Source organism: Podarcis melisellensis (genome assembly GCF_964234715.1).
Source record: "Podarcis melisellensis genome assembly, chromosome: 2".
Classification (NCBI taxonomy): Eukaryota; Metazoa; Chordata; class Lepidosauria; order Squamata; family Lacertidae; genus Podarcis; species Podarcis melisellensis.
Window position 1 is genome coordinate 119,408,056 of NC_138529.1, and position 25,619 is coordinate 119,433,674.

Here is a 25,619-nt window from a genome sequence, read left to right on the forward strand (position 1 = left end):
GTGTTGTGTCTCTTTGATTGTGTGCTGAGGGCAGGATCTGTCTTCTCCTTGATATTTGTGAGTCAATCTTGGGAGCTTACTTGTGGAGCAGGATTAAAATGCCAATAATGATTAAGCATGCATATATGTATATATATTGATAAACCTCTCTTTTTATCTTTTTCAAAAAAAATATATGAGGGGACACAATAAAGTTTTGAAAATCTTTCTGTTGCCCTACTGTGTCTTAACATGTTGAGCGTTCTTTTTAGGTTGCATTGCCCGTTACTGCTGGGGAAAGACATTTTGTGAGATAAATCCTCTCACCCCTAAGTGCAGATGGGAGACAGTGGTCCTTTCCCCACACAGGCAGAAGTATAAATAGCAGGGGGGATGGTGGATAAGTGCCAGTCTCCCTTTTCTGGGCAAGGTTCTGAAGCGAGTGGTCGCAGAGAAGATCCAGGTGCTTTTGGAAGAAACTGATTTTCTGGATCCATTTCAATTGGGGTTTAGGCCCAGTTTTGACACAGAAACTGTTTTGGTCGCCCTGTATGATGGCCTCTGTCAAGGGAAAGACAAGGGAATTATGTCCCTGTTGATTCTTCTTGACGTCTCAGCGGCTTTTGATACCATCAACCATGGTATCCTTCTGGAGTGACTTTCTGAACTAGGGGTGGGGGGCACCACTCATGAGGTGGTCTCCTAGCCTATAATAATCCAACAGTTCAGATTCCATATTTAGGTTCAATGGGCATTTAGCATTCAGCATCCTACTAGCTCCACGGGGCATTAGAAGCACAAATAGCAGCAGCAGAAATATTCTGGCTATGCCTGCAAGAGTGATACACTCTTGTGACAACAGTAACATTAGAAGCACAGCTGGACCTTTGCAGTACAGTGGTACCTCTGGTTACATACTTAATTCGTTCCAGAGGTCCATACTTAACCTGAAACTGTTCTTAACCTGAAGCACCACTTTAGCTAATGGGGCCTCCTGCTGCTGCCGCGCCGCTGGAGCACGATTTCTGTTCTCATCCTGAAGCAAAGTACTTAACCTGAAGCACTATTTCTGGGTTAGCAGAGTCTGTAACCTTAGGCTTCCAATATTTATGACCCAGTTCTCGCAGGCTTGTGACAAGAAGTTACCTCATTCTGCCTGTGATTCTAATGTTTATGTTATTTGTGAACTCAAAGGCCACCGTTGAGGAAATCCTTGGACTACATAAATTATCAAAATTATGATTTTGATAATTATAGGGTTAAGAAGGTCCACCTCCTCTGCAACTCCCTGGAATCGGTGTGTGACTCAATTGGCAGCTGCAGAGCCAGAATAAAGCGTGTTTGTGATAATTCAAAAGATGGTGCTGTCAATCTGCTAAACTTGAGGAAACATTAACTTCAGTAAAGTCCAGGAAATTATAAAATAGCTATGATGGATCAAGGCGAACAAGGCAGGACATGATAGAGGTTGATAAACCCCTGTACGGTGTAGATAATATGGATAGGAAAAAGTTTTTCTCCCCTGCAGGTGTTAGTGGAGTTAGGGTTAGATTCTTGAAGATGTGGAACCTTCTGAAGTGATTCACTGCTTGCAAATGAAGTTTTCAGCTGTTGAGGTTCTATTGCTCTTTGAACCACAGTCAGCATTTTAAGATAATATATATTTACACCAGTTCTGGTCAGTGAAATGGACATTTTCAGTAACAAGTCCATCAGATGTTGCAGGAGTTTATTGGCCAGTGACGTTACCATGGATGAATGCAGATGTATCATTGTGACATCAGTGTATGATGTCACAGACAGAATGAGCTTCAAACCCCACCAAAGTGGGAGACAGTTAACAGTCAGACCCAGGCTTAATGCTTTGGTTATTCGTGGCAGATGATGAAAAGGTAAAACATGGGGGCTGTGGTATCTTTTACCAAAGGTTACAGTTGTCTAGAGCAGTGTTTTTCAACCTTTTTTGGGCAAAGGCACACTTGTTTCATGAAAAAAATCACGAGGCACACCACCATTAGAAAATGTTAAAAAATTTAACTCTGTTCCTATATTGACTATATATAAAGTAATTCTCTTGAATAGGAATCAAATAAACACAAAGAAAGTATTTTATAATTACTTTATTATGAAATAGTAAGTAAACAGAAATATGAAAAATTATAAAATACTTTATTTTTAAATCTTTCAAATTTTTCAATTTTTCCCACGGCACACCAGGCAACATCTCGCGGCACACTAGTGTGCCACGGAACAGTGGTTGAAAAACACTGGTCTAGAGATCGAAAATGCATTAGATGGATGAAACAATAATATAGGGGCACAGCAGAATATGAACTATATACCCGCTGAAGGTCTTGGCTTCAATTTGTGACATCTGCAAATCATCCTGAAGCCTTTGCGGCAGAGACAGGACTGGGGAAAAACATGTTTGTAAGAACTCGCTGATAGGCTTGTCAGTCTGTGACTTGCTAGGCCTGAGGAAGAAACAATTTCAGAAAACTTCAAGGAACAGCAGAGAAGTCGTGAGGGATGAAGGCAAATAAGATGAGACATGTCATGGTGTGGAGGAAATAGGCAATTTTTCCCCTTCCTCTTGCTGAATAATACTTAAAGTTTGGATCATCCAGTGCTGCTGAATGTTAGAAGATTAAGGACAAATTAAATACCATATGCTTACCCACTGCAGGTCAGTGAAATGGACATATTGAGTAAGAGGTCTATCAGAGAGAAACATGACCGCAGTGCCTCTCCACTTCACTTTCATCATTCATTACTACTTCCTTTCACAATTTTATTTTTTATCTATGCTTCTTTGATTCCATGCATAACAAGGTCTGAACCAAGACTCAAATGGGTCAAGGTAATAGTTTGACCTCAGGTGGTCCCATCCATGTGATCTCCCAACCGTTGCCCTGCTTGACTTATTAAAGCTTGCCAAGAGGGTATCAGTGGGTGGATTCAGGAGTTTTCAATGCATCCTCATGGAAGAGGGTAGTCCTGGCTGTCTTGAAATATGTGGTGGCTTTATCACTCCTGAAATTTTCCAACATGAGCCTATTGACTTATGACGACTACTGCTAACAGGTCACTAATACTGGTTTATGATTACTACTACTAAGTGATAGCTAGTACTGTTTTTTTTTTTTGAAGTGTAAATGAAGGAGATGATTATGGCAGAAAATTTGCGAGCATAGATACTATGACCTAGGAGCATTTGCAATTCTCATGTCACCAACCAGGGTGGAGTCCATCTTTACGACATCATATTCTATGTGAAGCCAAGAATCTTCAAAGAAGCTAAGAATCAGACACTACCATCTGCACTTTTTGTAGTTAGATGTGCCTTTGTGTTCAGATCTGGCCTGAGGATGATAATGTAGCACTTCGGTAGGAAGATGCAGCCCAGAAGTCCAGCACTGGAGGCCAAGATAGTGAAGACCTGCACAGCTACCATGAACTTCCCTTTTGTGCTCAGGTAGGTGGGCACAAAGGACACCCAAACACTGCAGAAGACCAGCATGCTGAAGGTGATCAGCTTGGCTTCATTGAAGGACCCAGGAAGCTTTCTGGCTAGAAAAGCCACCGTGAAGCAGATGGCACCCAGGAAGCCCATGTAGCCAAGGACAGTGTAGAACATGGCAACAGATCCCTCATTGCATAGAAGGATGATCTCCCTAGTTTGGGAGTGCATGTCGGAGTCTGGGAAGGGTGGGGAGATTCCCAGCCAGAAGCTGCAGATGACAACCTGTATACTGGAACAGGAAAGGACAATGGAGTTGGCCAGACTCTTCCCCAGCCATCTCCTCACCTTGTTCCCTGGCTTTGTGGCCAGGAAGGCCAGCACCACAGTGATGGTTTTTGCCAAAACAGAAGAGACAGCAACCGAGAAGATGATGCTGAAGGCTGTTTGTCGGAGAAGGCAGGTGACTTTCCTTGGCCGGCCGATGAACAGGAAGGAGGACAAAAAGGAAAGCAGGAGGGAGCTGAGGAGGATATAGGATAAGTCCCGATTGTTAGCTTTGACTATGGGAGTTTCCTTGTATTTAATGAAGATTCCTTTCACAATGCCAGTGGTCAAGGACAAGAAGAGAGCAAAGGAAACCAGCACAATCCCCAAGGGTTCTTCACAAGTGAGAAATGTTATAGTCTTGGGGACACATTTGTCTCGCGCTTGATTTGCATGCTGATCTTCTGGGCATCTGGTGCAATCCTTTGCATCTGAAGAGAAGAAGAATGACTTCAGAATTACTAACGAAATTCTTACACCCATACCTGTCTGTTTTCTGACAGAGGTTGCCATGGTGATGGAGTGTGCGCTTGAGGTGTCAGGAAAATACAGTCTTTAGCAAGGTGTGCTGGGAAGAAAAAGGTAGAGAACAAGGAGATGCCCATTTTGGCTAGGCTAGCTGAAGATTGGTTGGGAGAGATTTCTTCGACTCAAGTAAACTGTACTGCTATGGTAAACAAGTCCCCTTTGATCATGTGCTAAGATCTGGACTTCCTCCATGCAGACTGAAGGTGTAAATATGCAAATAAATCATATTTCTTAAAGCTACAGCAGTCTCCCCTGAGTCTTCAATTTTCCAAAAGAGCACGAACCCTGGGTGATCCCTGGAACCCCCTGAAATCTTGCCTCTCCTTTTCCCCTGGAGTCACCCACCTTCCAGAATGGAGATGGTCCCTTCCGCACAAGGAGCACAATCATAGCAGCAAACGGCCTCCCCTTCTTTAGCTACTCTGGCGTATCCAGGGCGACAGATTTCAGTGCATCTTGATCGAGGCACAACCTAAAAACATGGAAAAAGAGCACCAAAAGGAGACCAGCATAAATTAGACATCATCTGAAGGCCCTGGCTAAAAATATGCTCAAATAAAATCATTTTTAGAATACTGAGACCAGGTTAGAAAGCTTTAAAATGGGAGTGAGACCCTTTCAAATTTGGTAGAACTGTGGAGAACTCATTTTCTTTCTGACATAAAGATTCATTTTTAACTGTTGAACACAAATATTGTTGAACACAAAGGATTAAACAAACTATGGCTCCGCTAGGGGCGCCACGGAAGATGGCCGGCAATACCATCTCTCCAGCTCACACCAGGTAATTTAGAGGCTGAGATGGGAGTAATCAGCCTCCCAAATTCTTCCTGGTGAAAGGGAAGATGCAGTATCATCCATGGCTGCCCACAAACTACCCCTGAGTTCGTAAAGAAGGAGGGGGTGGGGGAACTGGATGGAAAGCCCTCGAGGGAGCTTGGATCTCCTGGACGCTGTCTCTGTGAGCGCTCCAAGTTCCATTTCTTAAGATAAAAAATTGGATTTAAGAATTATGGACATGCTTCAAGCGAAGAAAGGGTAATCAATCTGCCAACTGCAGCCACTGAGGTGCCAAGAGTGACAGAGATAAAGAAAGATAACATCAAAGAATAACATCTAATCTGGTATGTTGGAACGGAAAGGAGGGAGGAATAAAACTTTTTCTACTACGATAATACCTAACAACCCCCGCACCCGAAGAAATGTCTACATTACTTAGAGCAAGTGAGATTGGAAAATTTAAACTGTGTGGAAATAATATTAACTAAAGCCTTTGTTCTTTGAAATACTTGGAAGAAGATAAAAGACTCTCCTGTGACGTACTATTTAATCGGGATCCGTCATTATGAGACAGACTGAGTTGCAGAGATTAATAGTCATAGGGGGAGGTGAGCTCTTACTTTGTTATTATATCTGTACTTCAAGTCCGATTTGGCAAACCTCCTCTGGAAAGACTAATGTTTGGTGCAACCTGTCTGGAAAATTAATGAGCAAACACCTAGATTTTATTTCATCGGAACTGAGAGAAAATGGCGTCTGCCACCAGAGAAGGCCTTTGGATGGATTTGGCATAAACACCAGCGTGAGAGGGAGAGTCATACAAAGTTCACACAGAAGCATATTATTGCTCACTTCAGCTCGCCTGTGGAAACAACTCATAAGCTATGAAAGAAAGAAGGATAACAACAGGAAGATTTAAAGAAGGAAGTATTGGAAACTCAAGGCAGTAGAAACATAAGAGGATTGGACCCCACTGAACTTGAAGCATGGGAAGCCCCAACAAAAATTTATAATTTGGCAAAATATTTGGACTTTATGATATGTATTTGTATAATTTGGAATATTTAATGTGATTTGATTGTTAAAATGGAAAACTTAATAAAAATTATTATTGAAACAACAACAACAAACTATGGCATTTGAGATTTATTGTTCTTTTTTGTCACTGTGAAAAGGTTGCCATATTTCGGACAAAGTTGTTGAGCTTTATTTTTTCCATTTCTAAATGTTTTTGGGCTTTTCTTAGAATATTTACTCATATATATATATATATATATATGCAGGTTTTGGTGTCCTCGGGTGTCTTCCCGTGTAAAAGTTGGGGTGTCTAGGCGACGTTTCGACGGGGTCTCACTCGTCATCTTCAGGCTGGTGCTTTCGGCTTCTTGTTACTGGAACAGAGCCGAAAGCACCAGCCTGAAGATGACGAGTGAGACCTCGTCGAAACGTCGCCTAGACACCCCAACTTTTACACGGGAAGACACCCGAGGACACCAAAACCTGCATTCCTGTACCCGTGAAAATCTACGAAAGCATATATATATATATATATATATATATATATATATATATATATATATATATATAATCACTCTGCTTGCCATATGTGCAGGTTTTTCAGCCAAAATATGTTTGGGCACCATTTCTTGTCATACGTTTGGGTTTTCCAGGGCATTTTGCTGTTTCAGCAAAAAGCTGTGTCTGGGTGCCATTTCTGCAGCCCATTCCTAGATGTGTCCAAGACATCCCGGAGGAATGGCAGCCATACACTATGGTGCGTATTGTTGTGCTTTTATAAGCAGCTGGCATTATTGGGCAGCTGATAAAGCCCACATGGCAGCTAGGGCCACACTGCCAATTTTGGTCCATTGATGTCCTTGTTCATCCACTCAGAGGGATAGATGAAAATGCAAGTGTAAGAGCAGCCTCTCCACTCTTTGCCCTTCTCCATCTGATTTGCTATGCAAAACAGAAAGGGAAAAAACAGAGAGGGAAAACAGCAGCTGTGTACACAACCAGGATTGGGTCTCATTCTGCACAGGGCCCACTTAGGGTTAAACTGAAAATGGCCCCTATCAGCATATTATCAGAACTTTACAGATGTCACAGCAAGGGAACCAGAGCCAGTTGTGCCATAGTGGTCAGAGAGTTGGGAGAGAACCCAGGAGACTACGGTTCAAATTCCCAGGGAGCCATGAAGCTCCATACAGAAAAGGTGGGATATAAGTGCAACAAATAAACAGATAAATGAATGAATGCAATGACCTTGCTGAAGTTCCCAGGCCACACAATGCCTTCCGGTGCAATGGAGAATTTTATGCCGGAGGATGCCTGTCCCTCGATGCTCCCAACTTTCTTTCTGCTCTGAGATCTATTGGGAAATACGACCCAGTTCACGATATCAAATTTGGCAGTCAGCTCCCCACTCTGATCAGAATACATCCCTCCTATGGATGAATTGGAAATCCAAATTTCTTTCAAGAAAGTATGAAGCTAGATTGGCAGAGAAAACACCAGCATTTAGAAAACATGATATCTGGATTGTGTGAGAAAACAGCAGGATTGTGTGCAAACTCCATAAGAGATTATGGAGTAAATTATGTTTAAACAAAATAACTGCAGGATATTTCTGTGTATATGATTGAGCAAAGCTTATATCCAATGACGTTGGATATTTTGTGGAGCATAGTCTTGTTTTTCTTGGATAATTGAGTAAGGTTCCAGACATCTTTCCAGTTTTGAGAGAATGGTCCTAAATCAAGGACATTGAGGCCTCGTGTCAGCTAAAGATAACAACCTTTTGATCATTACGACTGGTCCTTTATCAGGTTATAAATTCACAGGACATATGACTCAAATAAACACAAATAGAGGACACATACAGGCAAGCACTTGGCAACTTTAGAAAGCTAGCATGCCTTTTAATTGGCTTTAATCTATCCTATTGTGATTTCAACTTTCTATGTTTTAAATAAGGGTTTTCTTTAGTGATTTTTTTATTTTAACATTTTTGCAAAGTGCTTTGAGGGTTTCTTCAGGAGTCAAGCAATATTTTCAATTCAAAATCCTTTATTAGGCATAGCACACCACACATTATCAAACAAACATCATATACAGACTGTATAAGATACAGTCTCAGCGAACACAATTTATCCCAGTCCTATTCTTAACTCCAAGGAATAAATCGATGTACATAGATAATATAATACAACACAGCAACATCACCTGCCATTAAGAACCACTAAGTCTCTTTATCACGGCCCATTCTTTCTTCATGGACAGCCCTTAAAAATTCAGCTACTATTAGCGTAATTTGATCATCGCTGTCCGCTAGCAGGTCCTGAACAGTTGGTTGTGTAAAAATCTGTCTATTAGATTTTAGGGCCTCAAATAATTGTCTTCTTGCATAACAGCCAAAATCACAGGAAAAGAATATATGCTCTAGAGTATTGGGTTCCTGTTTTCTGAGTCAAGCAATATATAAATATTACGAACCAAATATAGTAATTAATTAATTAATCTTTATGTAAGAGAATGCTCCTCAACAATTTTTCATAGCTTATTTTGTGCTTTGAAATATCCCCCCTAACTTTCCCAAATTATTTTTTTAAACAGATTTTAATCAATTTTCAAAGTATCTTAGAACCACAAAAATAGATGAACAATTAAAAAATATATATTAACATATCCTACTAAAGACAGTGCATAGGAGACCTAAACATATTTAACAATAACAATGACATAAACTACAAAGAATATACTATCTGAAACGGATTCCGTAGAGTATTTACAAAACAGGGGAAAGGACAGACCGACCTGCCATGGCTGCAACCTTTGAAGTTCCAATCTGTTTCCTCCACTCGCCATTAACATCCATTTGAATCTGGATGAATATGCGACATTTAAGGCTTGGGCCACAAATTGGACGCCGTAGTAAGTGCTGTAGCGGTCTTGAGACCAGATTGCCCCCATCTCCTTCTGGGACAAAGTTTCCAGTGGTTCCTTTTCTGTGCATCTTGTCCAACCCTCCACGGAAAGCACATGGTTTGAACATGTACAACTGAATGCTCTTGACCAAAACTCTGCAGCTGCAGCTGTAGCTTCAAATGAAAGTCGAGCATAGTAGCCATGTTCTGTCCTCTTTTTGGTATTCATTACAAAGGACAAAGAACCTTGGGCAGGCTCGAAGTAATCTGTGCCACCAAACAACATCTCATCAATGTCCAGAAGATCTGTTGTGATCCAGACTATCCCCTGAGATTCCCTCACTTCCTGAATTCTTTGTAACATCACGATTGGATAAATTCTGTGCTCAGAGTCCCCATAATAAACAAACACTTTGACTTGTCTCAAATCAGATGGTTTACAATGTAAGGATGACATTTGTCCCAGGGTCGAAATATGAATTTTTTCCAAGAAAGCAACACAAATCCCACTGCGGATCAGCAGAAGGGTGAAGACACTCAGGAACCTTTCTCCATTGTCATTGTCTGGAACAAAGAGACCGATCCACGTCCACCCGAAATGCAGCAACAACTTGACAATCCCCATGTGCTGGGTTTCTTCTTTGGGGACCATCCGGTAGATAAAAGGGAACTGGGCTTTGTCATTCAGATCATGAGCAGTAGAGCCAAAACTGATCTAGTTAGAAAAGGATTGGTGTCAGGGTTTCAGGAATACACAAGAAAGGCCTCATTGCATGATCAGGCCAAAGGGCCATCTACTCACAGTAGCTAACCAAATGCTTCTGGATGTATGCCATGCCTTTGATGGAGGAATCATGTTCAGAAGAGGACCTGGAGCTTACAGAGAAGGAAGTGGCTCCAATGGACACTGGGGCAGAGCAGGGCATTTGGGGTCATCAGGGGTCATGGCACCCCAACCTCTTCCTAGAGTCACAATGGGGCACTACACAAAATGAGAGGCAGAAGCTAAGCAGCTGCACAGTCTGGAGGAGTGCAAGTACTTAAACTTCTGTGTTCAGTTAGCTGTCAGACATCTGAGAAACAAGAAACTCATTAGGAGCCAGGAGTACTTTCAACTACATCTTCCTATTGACAGTCTGGGGAGGGAGTTAGGAAGAGGCTGAGGGTTTTCTAATTCGCTTTCCACTTTCTTGCAATGTGATTTTCCCCCTTTAGTCTCCCTTTTTGGGTGCTACTCTTTTGTGTTCCCTGGAAACTAATGGCCAGATGGTTGGCTTTGCAGTTTAGAAACTTCTGGGGGCATGAAGGGTTTCCTCAACACTGCTGGAGAGACAGCAGAGAGGAATTAAACACAATTGATCTCTTCCCTTCCAATTCCTACCTGGGGCATTTTGTAGATGCCCAACATGCTTGAAATTTGGTGGGGGATTTCAGAAGAAGTTGCTTCAAAAACAGCCAACACATTATTCTTTCTTCCGCAGCTGTAGTTTGGAATACTGTCTAGCATGGCATCAGCAGTTGTCCTGACATCAAAAGCGGCCTCATAGATGCTATAGCCCAGGGTGACATTGGCTAAATGCTTAAGATGCCGGGTGATCTCCTGGGTTGCAAACAAGATGGACAGGACTGCTGAGGTGTCCTTTGCTGAAAAACTGCAAATAAATGAATACACGAAAAATGGTTTTAGCTTCCATTCTCCATTAAATGAAAACAACTCCTGGCTCTATACAAGTTATATCTAACGGGAATCTCTGCAGCTAGGAAGGAGTAGAATCTTGCCCAGATCCACCAACAAAGAAAGGAGTAGCATTTAGGAGAGCTTGAGCTGGGATGAATTAGATTGAAATGCTCATTTAGATTTCCTTAAGTTGGCAAGAACTGTTTACAAGATGTGAAGATATGAACGAGAGAAATGCCCTATCTTGGGTTACTCACCTTAACTTCTTAGGGTGGTGGAATTACCTAGTAAGGTTCCTATACTGATTCGAACATTCCAGTGAGTTTGAAGGGAAGGTGGTGGTATCCTTATATTCCAATTTTTACACATTCTTTGATCCGCAAATGCAAGATTGCAGAGTCGATTTAGAACTTATTTAAGATATGTTGTAATCCAAATACCCCCAACACCACCAGGGACATTTAATTTAGACAGTTGGGAATAAAGGAATAAGGGAAGCTGTCAAAGCTGTTAACACTTGACTAGAAAGAAACACCCTTTCTCATGAGACATGAGATGATCAACTATGCTTTAGCTGCATTAATGAAACTGAAGCCCAAAATAGGGAAAGGGTTCAGAAACAACCTCTTTGTTTGCAGGATACCAAGGGGCATGGCCAGAAACTAGATGCTGTCTCTGGAAAACAGCAAGAAATGTGAATGCAGACTGGGTAACATAAAGTCACTTACGTCATAACAGTGTGTTTGGGATGCCGTGAAAAGTTGATTGGGTAAGTTATAAAAGCTCTTGGAAATATGACCTGACTAATGAGGTGGTCTCCTGGCCTGTAATAATTCAACGGATCACTTTCCTCATTTAGGTTCAATGGGCATTTTGCTTTCAGCATCCTACTGGCTCCATGGGGCATTAGCAGCAGAAACAGCAGCAGCAGCAGCAGAAATATCATCCTGGCTATGCCTGCAAGAGTCATACACTCATGTGACAGCTGAACTCCTAGAGTAGCTTCAGAAGCAAAGGTAGAAAAAGGAAACCTCCCATAGAAACAAGAGGCTTCTGATATTTATGACCCAGTTCTTCTTTCAGGCTTGTGACAATCAGTTATCTGATGCTGCCTGTGATTCTGATGTTTTGTTATTTGTGGACTCCAAGGCCATCGTTGGGGAAATCCCTGGACTAGATAAACAAATCACCATGATTTTGATAATTATAGGGTTAAGAAGGTCTACCTCCTCTACAACTCCCTGGAATCGCTGTGTGACTCAATGGGCAGCTGCAGAGCCAGAGCAAAACATGTTTGTGAGAACGCAAAGATGGGACTCTCAATCTGGGCCCTGCTCAACTTGAGGAAACATTAACTTCAGTAAAGTCCAAGAAACTATGAATAGCTAGTGTTATGATTAGTTGGGTCCAGGATCTGGGGCACACTATTGATTTTGAAAGTGGGAAAAACAGTGGACTAAATCAAATTTACCGCATGTGTGTCACTCAAAGAAAATGTATTTAAGATGATGTACCGATGGTATATCACACCTGCCAAACTTGCTAAAATCTATATTAATCAAGACAAAAATTGTTGGAAGTGTAAGGAGAAGAATTTCCTCCATATGCGGTGGACTTGCTCCAAAGTGAAAGCCCTCTGGGATATAATATATAATGAGTTAAAAAAGGTTTTGAAATATAAGTTCAATAAAAAAACAGAGGCATTTTTATTAGGTTTAATTGGTGAAGAAATACATAAAAGAGAGGTAAACATGTTTATGTATGCCACAACAACTGCAAGAACACTTCTGGCTCAGAAACGGAAGCAGTAGGAACTCCCAACACTGGAAGATTGGCAGGTCAAGATGGTGGAGTATGTAGAGATGGCCAAGTTGACGGGGAAGATCCGGAATCTTTTCTTTTATATGAAAGAAAATTGTAAACTTTTGAAAACGTTTGTAGGCCTGAATTGAAATGTTTTGTAATGTAAATATAAGGAACAGGTTTACCGAGAAGAAGGTGAAATATTATAATTTGACAAAGGGTAAATAAGTGATTATAGAAATGTGAAAAATATGGAAAGATATGTGGAAGTCAGAAAGGGAGGGAAGGATGTTGATGCTCTTACAGAGTAATATATTAAGTTACAGAAGTATGTAAAAAAATGTGAATATGATTTAAGTGGAAAATCTAATAAAAATTATTTAAAAGAAAGAAAGAAACCATAGAATAGCCAAAGCAAAACGTGTTTGTGAGAACTCAATGATGTGACTCTCAAGTCCAGGAAACTAGAGAATAGCTATGATGGACCAAGACCAGCAAGGCAGGACATGATAGAGGTGAATAAAGTCCTGCATGGTGTGGATAATATGGATAGGAAAAGTTTTCCTCCTTCCCAGTAATAGTACTAGAAGTTTGGACATTAAGTGTGAATTTAAACCCTTGAGTCCTAGGCCCTTGTCCAACTCCCTGATCACTACACCACACTGCCTCAGAACTATAGATTCATTGGCATCCAATGGAGGTCTCTAACACCGAGATAAGCCATGAGATACTCACATGAGCTAATAGAAGTTCGGGTTCATGAGATAGCCCAATCAGCTGACTGGTCCATTGGATTTATACAGTAGCAATAATATCTGGCCTTAGCTTAGTAATATACTAGCAGCGAACTAGAGATTCAATTCAATTCAGCTTCCAATGAAGCTGAACGTTGGAAGAGCCAGGACAGAGAAATCTGTTATAGACTTTGAAGATTGCTCCTTCCCTGGAAGAATTTCAATCATACATAGTTGGGCTGAAGAAGGCTATTAACATCAGTGTTATCTATGGGGTCCAGATCCATTATACATTCAAGAACTGTGTGTTTTACTGCAGGTGTTAATGGGGTTTGGGGCAAATTCTTGAAGATGCGGAACCTTCTGAAGTGACTCTCACTTGTAAATTTGCTTGCAAATGAGGTTTTCAGTTGTTGAGGTTCTATTGCTCTTTGAACCACAGTCAGCATTTAAAGGCAATATTGATTTACACCCGTGCAAGTCAGTGAAATGGACATCTTCATTAACAAGTCCATCAGATTATAAAATGGATAGGACAGTAGGGCCTCTCTATCCTTGTTATACATTCACTTTCATCATTCATTACTACTTCCTTTCACAATCTTATTGTGGTCCCATACATGTGATCTCCCAACCCCTGCTTGATTTATTAAAGCTTGCCAAGAGGGTATCAGTGGGTGGATTCTGACGTTTTCAATGCATCCTCATGGAAGAAGGTAGTCCTGGCTGTCTTGAAATATGTGGTGGCTTGATCACTCCTGAATGTTTCCAACATGAGCCTATTGGGTTATGACGACTACTGCTAACAGGTCGCTAATACTGGTTGTTTTGGAAGTGTAGATGGTAGAGAGGTTTCTGGCAAGACATCTGTGAACAATGATTTTATGAATTTAGAGCTTCTGCAATTTTCCTGCCATAAACCAGGTGTCAGGGACTGGGCAGAGGAGGAATGGTGGAGACCACCTCCCCATCTTGACTCTTCCAGAGAAGAGGAACAGCATAGATTTATAACAGTGGTTTGTGGGGGGTCACAGCTCAGAGGCAAATGAGGGGAAAAGTTGGGAAATAATGCGAGAGGAGGAGGAGGCGGCAGAAGTGGAGCAGCAGCTGGTTGATACAATGTCATTAGAAAGCAACTAAGACCCTCCATCTCCTAGAACCTGGCAAGCCTTAAAAGTAGGAGAGCAAAGAGCTCAAAGACAGAGGGCATGTAGCAACACCCGGAGAAGTGACGAATGAGGATGTGGGAGAGACGAGGGTGGAAAGTCACTTGGGACAGCGCCATTATCTAAGAGGCTGAGTTCTTTAGCCTCTCTCTGTAAAAATTGAAATAAAAAAGGACGGTAAGAAACCTTTCCTTTTCTTTATGTTTTCCTGGGCAACCAGCCAGAAGCTGCTGACGGCATCCTGACAAATTGTCCCGAGTCAACTTTAATTGGTGGTTAGGTCATAAGTCATGACAGATGGCATAGCAGGAGCCACAGGGCAGCCAGCCAACACTGATAACCGAGAAGAACATGTCATGGCTAAAATGGCCGCTGTTTCTTTAATGCGAATAAAGCTGGGTCAGCATGACTCAGCGGTCTGCACCAAGTTGTATATATAAGTGAGAAATGTTAGTTTGTTGCTGAGGCTGGTGTTTGGGTTGGTTGATGCTGGTGTGTGGAGTTATTCAGTCGTGTTTTGCATAAAGACTTTTAAGAATAAAACTCTGCAAGGATATTCTCGTGGACTCTTTTTGTGCCGACAAGGGTCCGAGGACCAGGCTGAAGAGGCAAAGGGAGGTCAGAACCTTTTCCTCCTTTTTTTTGCTTTTTACAAACACTGACAGGTTATGGGCCCAGTGTTTCTGAGCATGTGCAGAGTGCAAAACGACTGACAGCATCTCAGCAGGGAGCTGGTGAGTCCTGGTGGTGTATGGAGCCGGTGACTGTGCGTTGGAGCAGTTGGTGGCAAGCTGTAACTGTCTGCAGCGACGCTGAAGCAGCTAGGATCTGAGGACCAGAAAAGCACTTAGCGTCGGCTACTGGAACAGTTTGAACTGCTAGAGGACCACAGTAGGTGACTCACAGAGCGGCTACACCAGTTGCAGAGCCAGGCGGGACCTGAGGGTCAACAGAGGCAGCAGCTAGAAGCCGGTGAGTGCCAGCCAGGACCATCTAGTGGGACTCTAAAGAGAGAGTCTGGAGAGTTTGCTGGAGGCCCCACAGAAGGGGCTCAGCAAGCACCAGCAGAGATGGCAGATTTCCAGTCTTCCCAAGTTGTAAATATTGGGGGAGGCATCCCTTTTGAACTTCTCTCAGAAAGCAACTGGCTGAGTTGGTCAATTAAAATGCAGCAGTTGTTAAGGAGAGATGGACTATGGGACTGTGTTGAAACTGAGGTTTTGAGGACTGACTCTGCTGAGAAAAAACGGCTAGATGAAAGGGCTCGTGCCCAAATTATGCTGTGTTTGAGCAACTCTCAGTTATTGCATGTAGCAAATGCCAGCACAGCGTTTGAGTGCTGGAATTTATTAAGGGCAATGCATGTCAGAGAAACTGCTGGAACTATAATTTCTCTGACTAGAAGGCTGTTCAGGACTGTTATGAAAGAAGGTGAGAGTTTGGCAACTCATCTTCAAACGCTGAAATCTCTGTTTCTCCAACTACAGCAGAGAGGTAAGCGTTATGATGAGACTGACCAAACCTACATTATTCTTTCAAGTTTGCCTGAAAGCTGGTTGCCCGTGATTAACAGCATGGAGAGTATGCGTCCCCGAGATCTGACCCTTGAGTATGTGGTTGGAAGATTGACCGAAGAAGCAGAAAGAAGGTCAGATAAACAAGCTGAACTCCAAGAGCGGAGGAGTTACAGTCGAGGGGGCCAGCAGCAGAATCTGCCAATGGAGCAACGCCAAGGTTTGGACTTGGCCATGGCAGTGAGGAGATGCTATAGATGCAACCAACCCGGGCATCTCCAACGTCAATGCAGGGCAAGACTTCCAGGAGACGACGTGGAGCAGAGACAGCAATCAACGCAGAAACGTAAGCAGAAGGGGTTCTCTTCAGAGAAGAAGAACACGCGTTCTGCTCAGTTTGTTTCTGCATTTTCTCGAGAGGAGAGGAAGATACCTCGAGGAACATGGTTGCTGGACTCTGGGAGCAGCAGGATTATCTGCAACAGTCGGGAGGACTTTAAGACCCTGGGGAAGCCAGCTGATGGAAAAGACTCAATTTATCTTGCTGATGGTTGTAGAAGCAAGATTGATGGCCAGGGAACATGTTTCCTGCAGTGCTTGAACACTACTCTACCAGAGACTCTGTTTGTCAGCAGTTTGGACTATTGTTTGCTGTCTGTAAGCTGTTTGATTAATGCAGGGTATAGTGTTAACTTCACACGGGATGGCTGTCTGATAAAGAATGGAACTCAGGTATGTGGCCATGCAAAGTTGGAAAATGGGTTATATGTAATGCAGGACAAGCCTGTTAAAGCAGCCCAGGTGGTTCAGGATAATTTGCCAGTTCATAAGGGATGTGTACATGAACTGCACAGAAAACTGGGTCACGGCAATTTCCGTGTGCTTTCAGAGATGCAAAAGGTGTGCAAGAACCTAAAAGTAAACAGCTGTAACTGTTTCCTAGATTGCAATGTATGTAAAATGGCCAAATCTAAGAGGAAGCCTGTGGCTTCTAAAAGTGACAGAGTATCTAAAGAGGTTTTAGAACTTGTCCATTGTGACGTGATAGGCCCTTTTCCACAGAAGACTGAAGGAGGCGCCAGATATGCTTTTCTGGTAATTGATGATAAATCACGTTTTAGTTGGTTGTTTTTGTTAAAGCAGAAATCTGAGTGTTTCCCCACATTCAGAGAATGGGTTGCCCAAGCTGAAAAGCTCTTCGCTCGCCCTGTTGTGCAGTTGCAAACAGATAGGGGTGGAGAATTTCTGAACAAACAATTTGGGACATGGTTGCGACGTAAGGGGATCACTCATCGTTTGACTAACCCTTATAGCCCTGCTGAAAATGGTCTGTGTGAAAGGCGTGGGGCTGTAATACAGTCAGTAAAGGACTGCCTGCTAGTGGATGCAGGATTGGGTCACAACCATAGGCTGTGGGGCGAAGCTTTTCTGACAGCGAACTTTTTGATTAATAGAACCTGGTCTAGCTCTATAAAAGATATTCCTTATCGTGTGTTGTTTGGGAAAGAACCAGAGTGGACAATGCTCCATAACTGGGGTGCTTGGGCACATGTAAACATCCCCAAAGCTCAGCGCCAGAAAGGGGGTGCTAGAGCACAGAGACTGCGGTTTGTGGGATATCAGTCCTATGGCAAAGGGTGGCGTTTCAATTTACGCCCAGGACGAGTAGTTCTGTCACGAAGTGCAGACTTCGCTGACCAGGACAGATGGACTGTGATCCATGCCAACCCAGATTGCCTACTGCCCCTGCAAGTAAGAGAAGAGGCTTCTTCTCAGCCATTGGCAACGCAGGAGCAGGAGGAGGAGGAGGCACAGATTTCCCCAAAAGATGTGGCAAAAGATAATACTTCTCTAGAGGAAGAGGAAGAAGAGCCAGAGATAAGGGGGGAAGAAGAAGTAATAGTGCCTAGGCGCTCCCAGCATTCAAACAAGGGTGTACCTCCTCAGCGTTTGACCCTAGGAGGAGTGAGAGTATGCAATGTGAGTTGTGTGGAACCACAAAGTTATAATGAAGTCTTAGACTTACCCCCTGGGGAACGTGCTTTGTGGGAACAAGCTATGAAAGAAGAAATGGACTCTTTTAAACATAACAAAGTGTTTGAGGTCATAATGCCGCCACCTGGTGGCAGAGTGGTGTCATGCAAGTGGGTTTACAAAAGGAAAACCCTTGCATCTGGGGAACCACGTTTTCGAGCCAGATTAGTAGCCAGAGGGTTCACTCAGATTAAAGGGGAGAGTTATGATGAAGTGTTTTCTCCCACTGTAAAGAGTGAAACTTTTCGCTTAATGCTTTCCATTGCTGCTGCAAGACAACTAGCAGTGCACCATTTTGATGTTGATGCTGCATATCTGCATGCAAATTTAGACCATGAAGTATTAATGAGACAACCCCCTGGGTTTGAAGAGGAGAATGGTGCAGTCTGGTGTTTGAGAAAGGCTGTTTATGGTCTCAAACAAAGTGGAAGGTGTTGGAACCAGTGTTTAAATGAAGCCCTTGTAAAACTTGGTTTTAAAAGGAGTGTGGCTGATCCATGCCTGTACACCAAGGGATCAGGCAACAAATATCTAATGCTCTTAGTCTTTGTTGATGATTTGCTTGTGGCAGGGAGTTCCACAGATGAGATCCAGAAGCTCACAAGTCAACTGGAAAAGAGGTTTAAGCTTAAAACCTTGGGGCCTGTAAGCAATTACTTGGGAGTAGAAGTAAGGCAGGAAGCTGATGGAAGCTTCCTATTGAGTCAGAAAGAGAAAATTCTTCGTTTGATAGAGCAGTTTGGCATGGAAAACTGCAAGCCAGTTCAGACTCCCATGACACCAGATTTCCCAAAGACAGTGTGTGATGATAAATTTGATCAGCCTGAGTTGTATCACTCAAAAATAGGATTACTGTTATATTTAAGCCAGTGGTCAAGGCCAGACATTGCATGTGCTACAAATGTTCTGAGTCAACGTGTATCTAAACCCAGTACTGCTGATTGGTGTGCTTTGAAAAGGCTTATCAGATATCTAAAGGGGACATTAAATGTATGTTTGAAGATATCTAGTACACAAGACGAAAAACTAGAAGTATTTGTTGATGCGGACTGGGGAAGCTGTGTAGCTACCAGAAAATCTACAAGTGGAATGGTTATGATGTTTGCCAATTCCATAATTGGGTGGAGGTCAAAGAAACAAGGATTTGTTGCAACCTCATCCAGTGAGGCAGAATATGGGAGCCTGTCGCTAGCATGCAATGAAATCATGTGGTTTATACAGATACTAAAAGATCTAGATTGTAAAGTTGATTTGCCTATCCAAGTGTATGAAGATAGCCAATCGTGCATTGCATTAGCGGGCTCAGAAATAATGAAATCCGCATCAAAACATATTGCTATCCGTCATGCGAATGTTAGAGATTGTGTACAGAATGGGGTAATCAAACTGGAGTATTGTCAATCACAAGGTAATATTGCTGATTTGTTCACCAAGCCTTTGCCAGCAACATGCCATAATGAACTGATGACAAAACTGGGTTTATGTATATAATGTATGTATGTATGTATTGTTTCTGTTGGGGTTTTTTCGCATTTAAAGAAACAGAAGGGGTGTCATGGCTAAAATGGCCGCTGTTTCTTTAATGCGAATAAAGCTGGGTCAGCATGACTCAGCGGTCTGCACCAAGTTGTATATATAAGTGAGAAATGTTAGTTTGTTGCTGAGGCTGGTGTTTGGGTTGGTTGATGCTGGTGTGTGGAGTTATTCAGTCGTGTTTTGCACAAAGACTTTTAAGAATAAAACTCTGCAAGGATATTCTCGTGGACTCTTTTTGTGCCGACAAGGGTCCGAGGACCAGGCTGAAGAGGCAAAGGGAGCTCAGAACCTTTTCCTCCTTTTTTTTGCTTTTTACAAACACTGACAGAACAATTTCAATGGCTTTTACAACAAAATTTATTGTTAAGATCACATTTAGAACAATTAACCAGCACAATAAATCTACAAAATGCAGGATTCGCAAATATTTCCTGGGGTACCACCTCACGACTGAAGGGGTGCATATGGATCCCGCTAAGGTGCAGAGCGTAGTTTCGCGGGAGGAGCCCAAGACAAAGAAAGACCTGCAGAGGTTTTTAGCATTGGCCAAATATTACCGCAAGTTCATGTCAGCCTATTCGAGACTCACAACCCCCCTCACGGATTGCTTGTAGGGCAAGAATCCGTTCCAGTTGACAGCTGAGGTGCACCAGGCATTCTACACTTGGCAACTGTAGAAAGCTAGCATGCCTTTTAATTGGCTTTAATCTATCCTATTGTGATTTCAACTTTCTATGTTTTAAATAAGGATTTTCTTTAGTGATTTTTTTATTTTAACATTTTTGTAAAGTGCTTTGAGGTTTTTTTCAGGAGTCAAGCAATATATAAATATTATGAACCAAATATAGTAATTAATTAATTAATCTTTATGTGAGAGAATGCTCCTTAACAATTTTTCATAGCTTATTTTGTGCTTTGAAAGATTTCCCCCTAACTTTCCCAAATTATTTTTTAAACAGATTTTAATAATCAATTTTCAAAGTATCTTAGGACCACAAAAATAGATGAACAATTAAAAAAAACATATCAACTTGTCCTACTAAAGACAGTGCATAGGAAACCTAAACATATTTAACAATAACAATGACGTAAACTACAAAGAATATACAATCTGAAACGGATTCCAGAGAGCATTTGCAAAGAAGGGGAGAGGACAGACCTGCCATGGCTGCAACCTTTGAAGTTCCAATCTGTTTCCTCCACTCGCCATTAACATCCATTTGGATCTGGATGAATATGCGACATTCAAGGCTTGGGCCACAAACTGGACGCCGTAGTAAGTGCTGTAGCGGTCTTGAGACCAGATTGCCCCCATCTCCTCCTGGGACAAAATTTCCAGTGGTTCCTTTTCTGTGCATTTTGTCCAACCCTCCACGGATAGCACATTGTTTGAACATGTACAACTGAATGCTCTTGACCAAAACTCTGCAGCTGCAGCTGTAGCTTCAAATGAAAATTGAGTATAGTAGCCATGTTCTGTCCTTTTTTCGGTATTCATTACAAAGGACAAAGAACCTTGGGCAGGCTCGAAGTAATCTTTGCCACCAAACAACATCTCATCAATGTCCAGAAGATCTGTTGTGATCCAGACTATCCCTTGAGATTTCCTCACTTCATGAATTCTTTGTAACATCATGATTGGATAAATTCTGTGCTCAGAGTCCCCATAATAAACAAACACCTTGACTTGTCTCAAATCAGATGGTTTACAATGTAAGGATGACATTTGTTCCAGGGTCGAAATATGAAATTTTTCCAAGAAAGCAACACAAATCCCACTGCGGATCATCAGAAGGGTGAGGACACTCAGGAACCTTTCTCCATTGTCATTGTCTGGAACAAAGAGACCGATCCACGTCCACCCGAAATGTAGCAACAACTTGACAATCCCCATGTGCTGGGTTTCTTCTTTGGGGACCATCCGATAGATAAAAGGGAACTGGGTTTTGTCATTCAGATCCTGAGCAGCAGAGCCAAAACTGATCTAGTAAGAAAAAGAATGGTGTCAGGGTTTCAGGAATACACAAGAAAGGCCCCATTGCATGACCAGGCGAAAGGCCCTGGCAAAAGGGAACTGGGTTTTGTCATTCAGATCCTGAGCAGCAGAGCCAAAACTGATCTAGTATGAAAAGGATTGGTGTCATGTTTTCAGGAATGCACAAGAAAGGCCTCATTGCATGATCAGGCCAAAGGGCCATCTACTCACAGTAGCTAACCAAATGTTTCTGGATGTATGCCATGCCTTTGATGGAGGAATCATGTTCAGAAGAGGACCTGGAGTTTACAGAGAATGGACACTGGGGCAGAGCAGGGCATCTGGGCCTTGTGGGGTCATGGCACCCCAACCTCTTCCTAGAGTCACAATGGGGCACTACACAGAATGAGAGGCAGAAGCTAAGCAGCTGCATAGTTTGGAGGAGTGCAAGTACATAAATTTCTGTGTTCATTTAGCTGTTAGACATCCACTGGTCTGCCTGAGAAACAAGAACTCATTAGGAGCCAGGGGCTACTTTCAACCACATCTTCCTATTGACAGTCTGGGGAGGGAGTTAGGAAGAGGCTGAGGGTTTTCTAACTCGCTTTCCACTTTCTTGCAATGTGATTTCCCCCCTTTGGTCTCTCTTTTTGGGTGCTACTCTTTTGTGTCCCTTAGGATATTGGCCCTTAGGATATTGGCCTTAGGATATTGCTGAAGTATAACTTCCATCAGTCCGTACAAGCATGGCTTATGGCCAGATGGTTGGCTTTGCAGTTTAGAAACTTCTGGGGGAATGAAAGGGTTCCTCACCACTGCTGGAGAGACAGCAGAGAGGATTAAACACAGTTGATCTCTTCCCTTCCAATTCCTACCTGGGGCATTTTGTAGATGCCCAACATGCTTGAAATAAGGTGGGGGATTTCAGAAGAAGTTGCTTCAAAAACAGCCAACACGTTATTCTGTCTTCCACATCTGTAGTTTGGAATACTGTCTAGCATGGCATCAGCAGTTGTCCTGACATCAAAAGCGGCCTCATAGATGCTATAGCCCAGGGTGACATTGGCTAAATGCTTAAGATGCCGGGTGATCTCCTGGGTTGCAAACAAGATGGACAGGACTGCTGAGGTGTCCTTTGCTGAAAAACTGCAAATAAATGAATACACGAAAAATGGTTTTAGCTTCCATTCTCCATTACATGAAAACAACTCCTGGCTCTATACAAGTTATATCTAATGGGAATCTCTGCAGCTAGGAAGGAGTAGAATCTTGCCCAGATCCACCAACAAAGAAAGGAGTAGCATTTAGGAGAGCTTGAGCTGGGATGAATTAGATTGAAATGCTCATTTAGATTTCCTTAAGTTGGCAAGAACTGTTTACAAGATGTGAAGATATGAACGAGAGAAATGCCCTATCTTGGGTTACTCACCTTAACTTCTTAGGGTGGTGGAATTACCTAGTAAGGTTCCTATACTGATTCGAACATTCCAGTGAGTTTGAAGGGAAGGTGGTGGTATCCTTATATTCCAATTTTTACACATTCTTTGATCCGCAAATGCAAGATTGCAGAGTCGATTTAGAACTTATTTAAGATATGTTGTAATCCAAATACCCCCAACACCACCAGGGACATTTAATTTAGACAGTTGGGAATAAAGGAATAAGGGAAGCTGTCAAAGCTGTTAACACTTGACTAGAAAGAAACACCCTTTCTCATGAGACATGAGATGATCAACTATGCTTTAGCTGCATTAATGAAACTGAAGCCCAAAATAGGGAAAGGGTTCAGAAACAACCTCTTTGTTTGCAGGATACCAAGGGGCATGGCCAGAAACTAGATGCTGTCTCTGGAAAACAGCAAGAAATGTGAATGCAGACTGGGTAACATAAAGTCACTTACGTCATAACAGTGTTTTTGGGATGCCGTGAAAAGTTGATTGGGTAAGTTATAAAAGCTCTTGGAAATATGACCTGACTAATGAGGTGGTCTCCTGGCCTGTAATAATTCAACGGATCACTTTCCTCATTTAGGTTCAATGGGCATTTTGCTTTCAGCATCCTACTGGCTCCATGGGGCATTAGCAGCAGAAACAGCAGCAGCAGCAGCAGAAATATCATCCTGGCTATGCCTGCAAGAGTCATACACTCATGTGACAGCTGAACTCCTAGAGTAGCTTCAGAAGCAAAGGTAGAAAAAGGAAACCTCCCATAGAAACAAGAGGCTTCTGATATTTATGACCCAGTTCTTCTTTCAGGCTTGTGACAATCAGTTATCTGATGCTGCCTGTGATTCTGATGTTTTGTTATTTGTGGACTCCAAGGCCATCGTTGGGGAAATCCCTGGACTAGATAAACAAATCACCATGATTTTGATAATTATAGGGTTAAGAAGGTCTACCTCCTCTACAACTCCCTGGAATCGCTGTGTGACTCAATGGGCAGCTGCAGAGCCAGAGCAAAACATGTTTGTGAGAACGCAAAGATGGGACTCTCAATCTGGGCCCTGCTAAACTTGAGGAAACATTAACTCCAGTAAAGTCCAAGAAACTATAGCATATCTAGCGTTATGATTTGGTGGGCCCAGGATCTGATTGATTCTGAAAGGTGGGAAAAACTGTGGACTAAATCAAATTTACAGCATGTGTGTCACTCAAAGAAAATGTATTTAAGATGATGTACCGATGGTATATCACACCTGCCAAACTTGCTAAAATCTATATTAATCAAGACAAAAATTGTTGGAAGTGTAAGGAGAAGAATTTCCTCCACATGTGGTGGACCTGCTCCAAAGTGGAAGCCTTCTGGGATATAATATATAATGAGTTAAAAAAGGTTTTGAAATATAAGTTCAATAAAAAAACAGAGGCATTTTTATTAGGTTTAATTGGTGAAGAAATACATAAAAGAGAGGTAAACATGTTTATGTATGCCACAACAACTGCAAGAACACTTCTGGCTCAGAAACGGAAGCAGCAGGAACTCCCAACACTGGAAGATTGGAAGGTCAAGGTGGTGGAGTATGTAGAGATGGCCAAGTTGACGGGGAAGATCTGGAATCAGCGTGATGGACTGTTTCAAAAGGACTGGAACAGATTTATATTTTATATGAAAGAAAATTGTAAACTTTTGAAAACGTTTGTAGGCCTGAATTGAAATGTTTTGTAATGTAAATATAAGGAACACGTTTACCGACAAGAAGGTGAAATATTATAATTTGACAAAGGGTAAATAAGTGATTATAGAAATGTGAAAAATATGAAAGATATGTGGAAGTCAGAAAGGGAGGGAAGGATGTTGATGGTCTTACAGAGTAATATATTAAGTTACAGAAGTATGTAAAAAAATGTGAATATGATTTAAGTGGAAAATCTAATAAAATTATTTAAAAGAAAGAAAGAAACTATAGAATAGCCAAAGCAAAACGTGTTTGTGAGAACTCAAAGATGTGACTCTCAAGTCCAGGAAACTAGAGAATAGCTATGATGGACCAAGACCAGCAAGAGAGGACATGATAAAGTTGTATAAAGTCCTGCATGGTGTGGATAATATGGATAGGAAAAGTTTTTCTCCCTCCCAGTAATAGTACTAGAAGTTTGGACATTAAGCGTGAATTTAAACCCTTGTGTCCTAGGCCCCTGTCCAACTCCCTGATCACTACACCACACTGCCTCAGAACTATAGATTCATTGGCATCCAATGGAGGTCTCTAACACAGAGATAAGCCATGAGATACTCACATGAGCTAATAGAAGTTCGGGTTCATCAGATAGCCCAATCAGCTGACTGGTCCATTGGATTTAGACAGTAGCAATAATATCTGGCCTTAGCTTAGTAATATACTAGCAGCGAACTAGAGATTCAATTCAATTCAGCTTCCAATGAAGCTGAATGTTGGAAGAGTCAGGACAGAGAAATCTGTTATAGACTTTGAAGATTGCTCCTTCCCTGGAAGAATTTCAATCATACATAGTTGGGCTGAGGAAGGCTATTAACATCAGTGTTATCTATGGGGTCCAGCATGTAACGATCCATTATACATTCAAGAACAGTGTGTTTTACTGCAGGTGTTAATGGGGTTTGGGGCAAATTCTTGAAGATGCGGAACCTTCTGAAGTGACTCTCACTTGTAAATTTGCTTGCAAATGAGGTTTTCAGTTGTTGAGGTTCTATTGCTCTTTG

At 42.1% G+C, this 25,619-nt stretch overlaps 1 protein-coding gene and 1 long non-coding RNA gene across 2 annotated transcripts in view; one reads left to right on the forward strand and one right to left on the reverse strand.

The window, feature by feature from the left end:
- The first annotated feature begins 1,153 nt into the window (after positions 1-1,153).
- Positions 1,154-12,565, forward strand: LOC309365413. Its single transcript, XR_014166120.1, has 3 exons — positions 1,154-1,871; positions 11,317-11,447; positions 12,392-12,565. It is a non-coding gene; the product is annotated as an uncharacterized lncRNA (long non-coding RNA).
- The window catches only part of LOC309364415 (vomeronasal type-2 receptor 26-like), a gene marked incomplete at its 5' end in the record, with an annotated part of 48,340 nt that continues 25,798 nt past the window's right edge, over positions 3,078-25,619 (reverse strand). Inside the window, 5 exons of the mRNA XM_081901648.1 lie at positions 3,078-4,197; positions 4,640-4,766; positions 7,340-7,567; positions 20,625-21,449; positions 22,316-22,586. Of these exons, the coding sequence (XP_081757774.1) occupies positions 3,284-4,197; positions 4,640-4,766; positions 7,340-7,567; positions 20,625-21,449; positions 22,316-22,441 (2,220 nt within the window). The 3' untranslated portion in view covers positions 3,078-3,283. The remainder of the gene's footprint in view (positions 4,198-4,639; positions 4,767-7,339; positions 7,568-20,624; positions 21,450-22,315; positions 22,587-25,619) is intronic.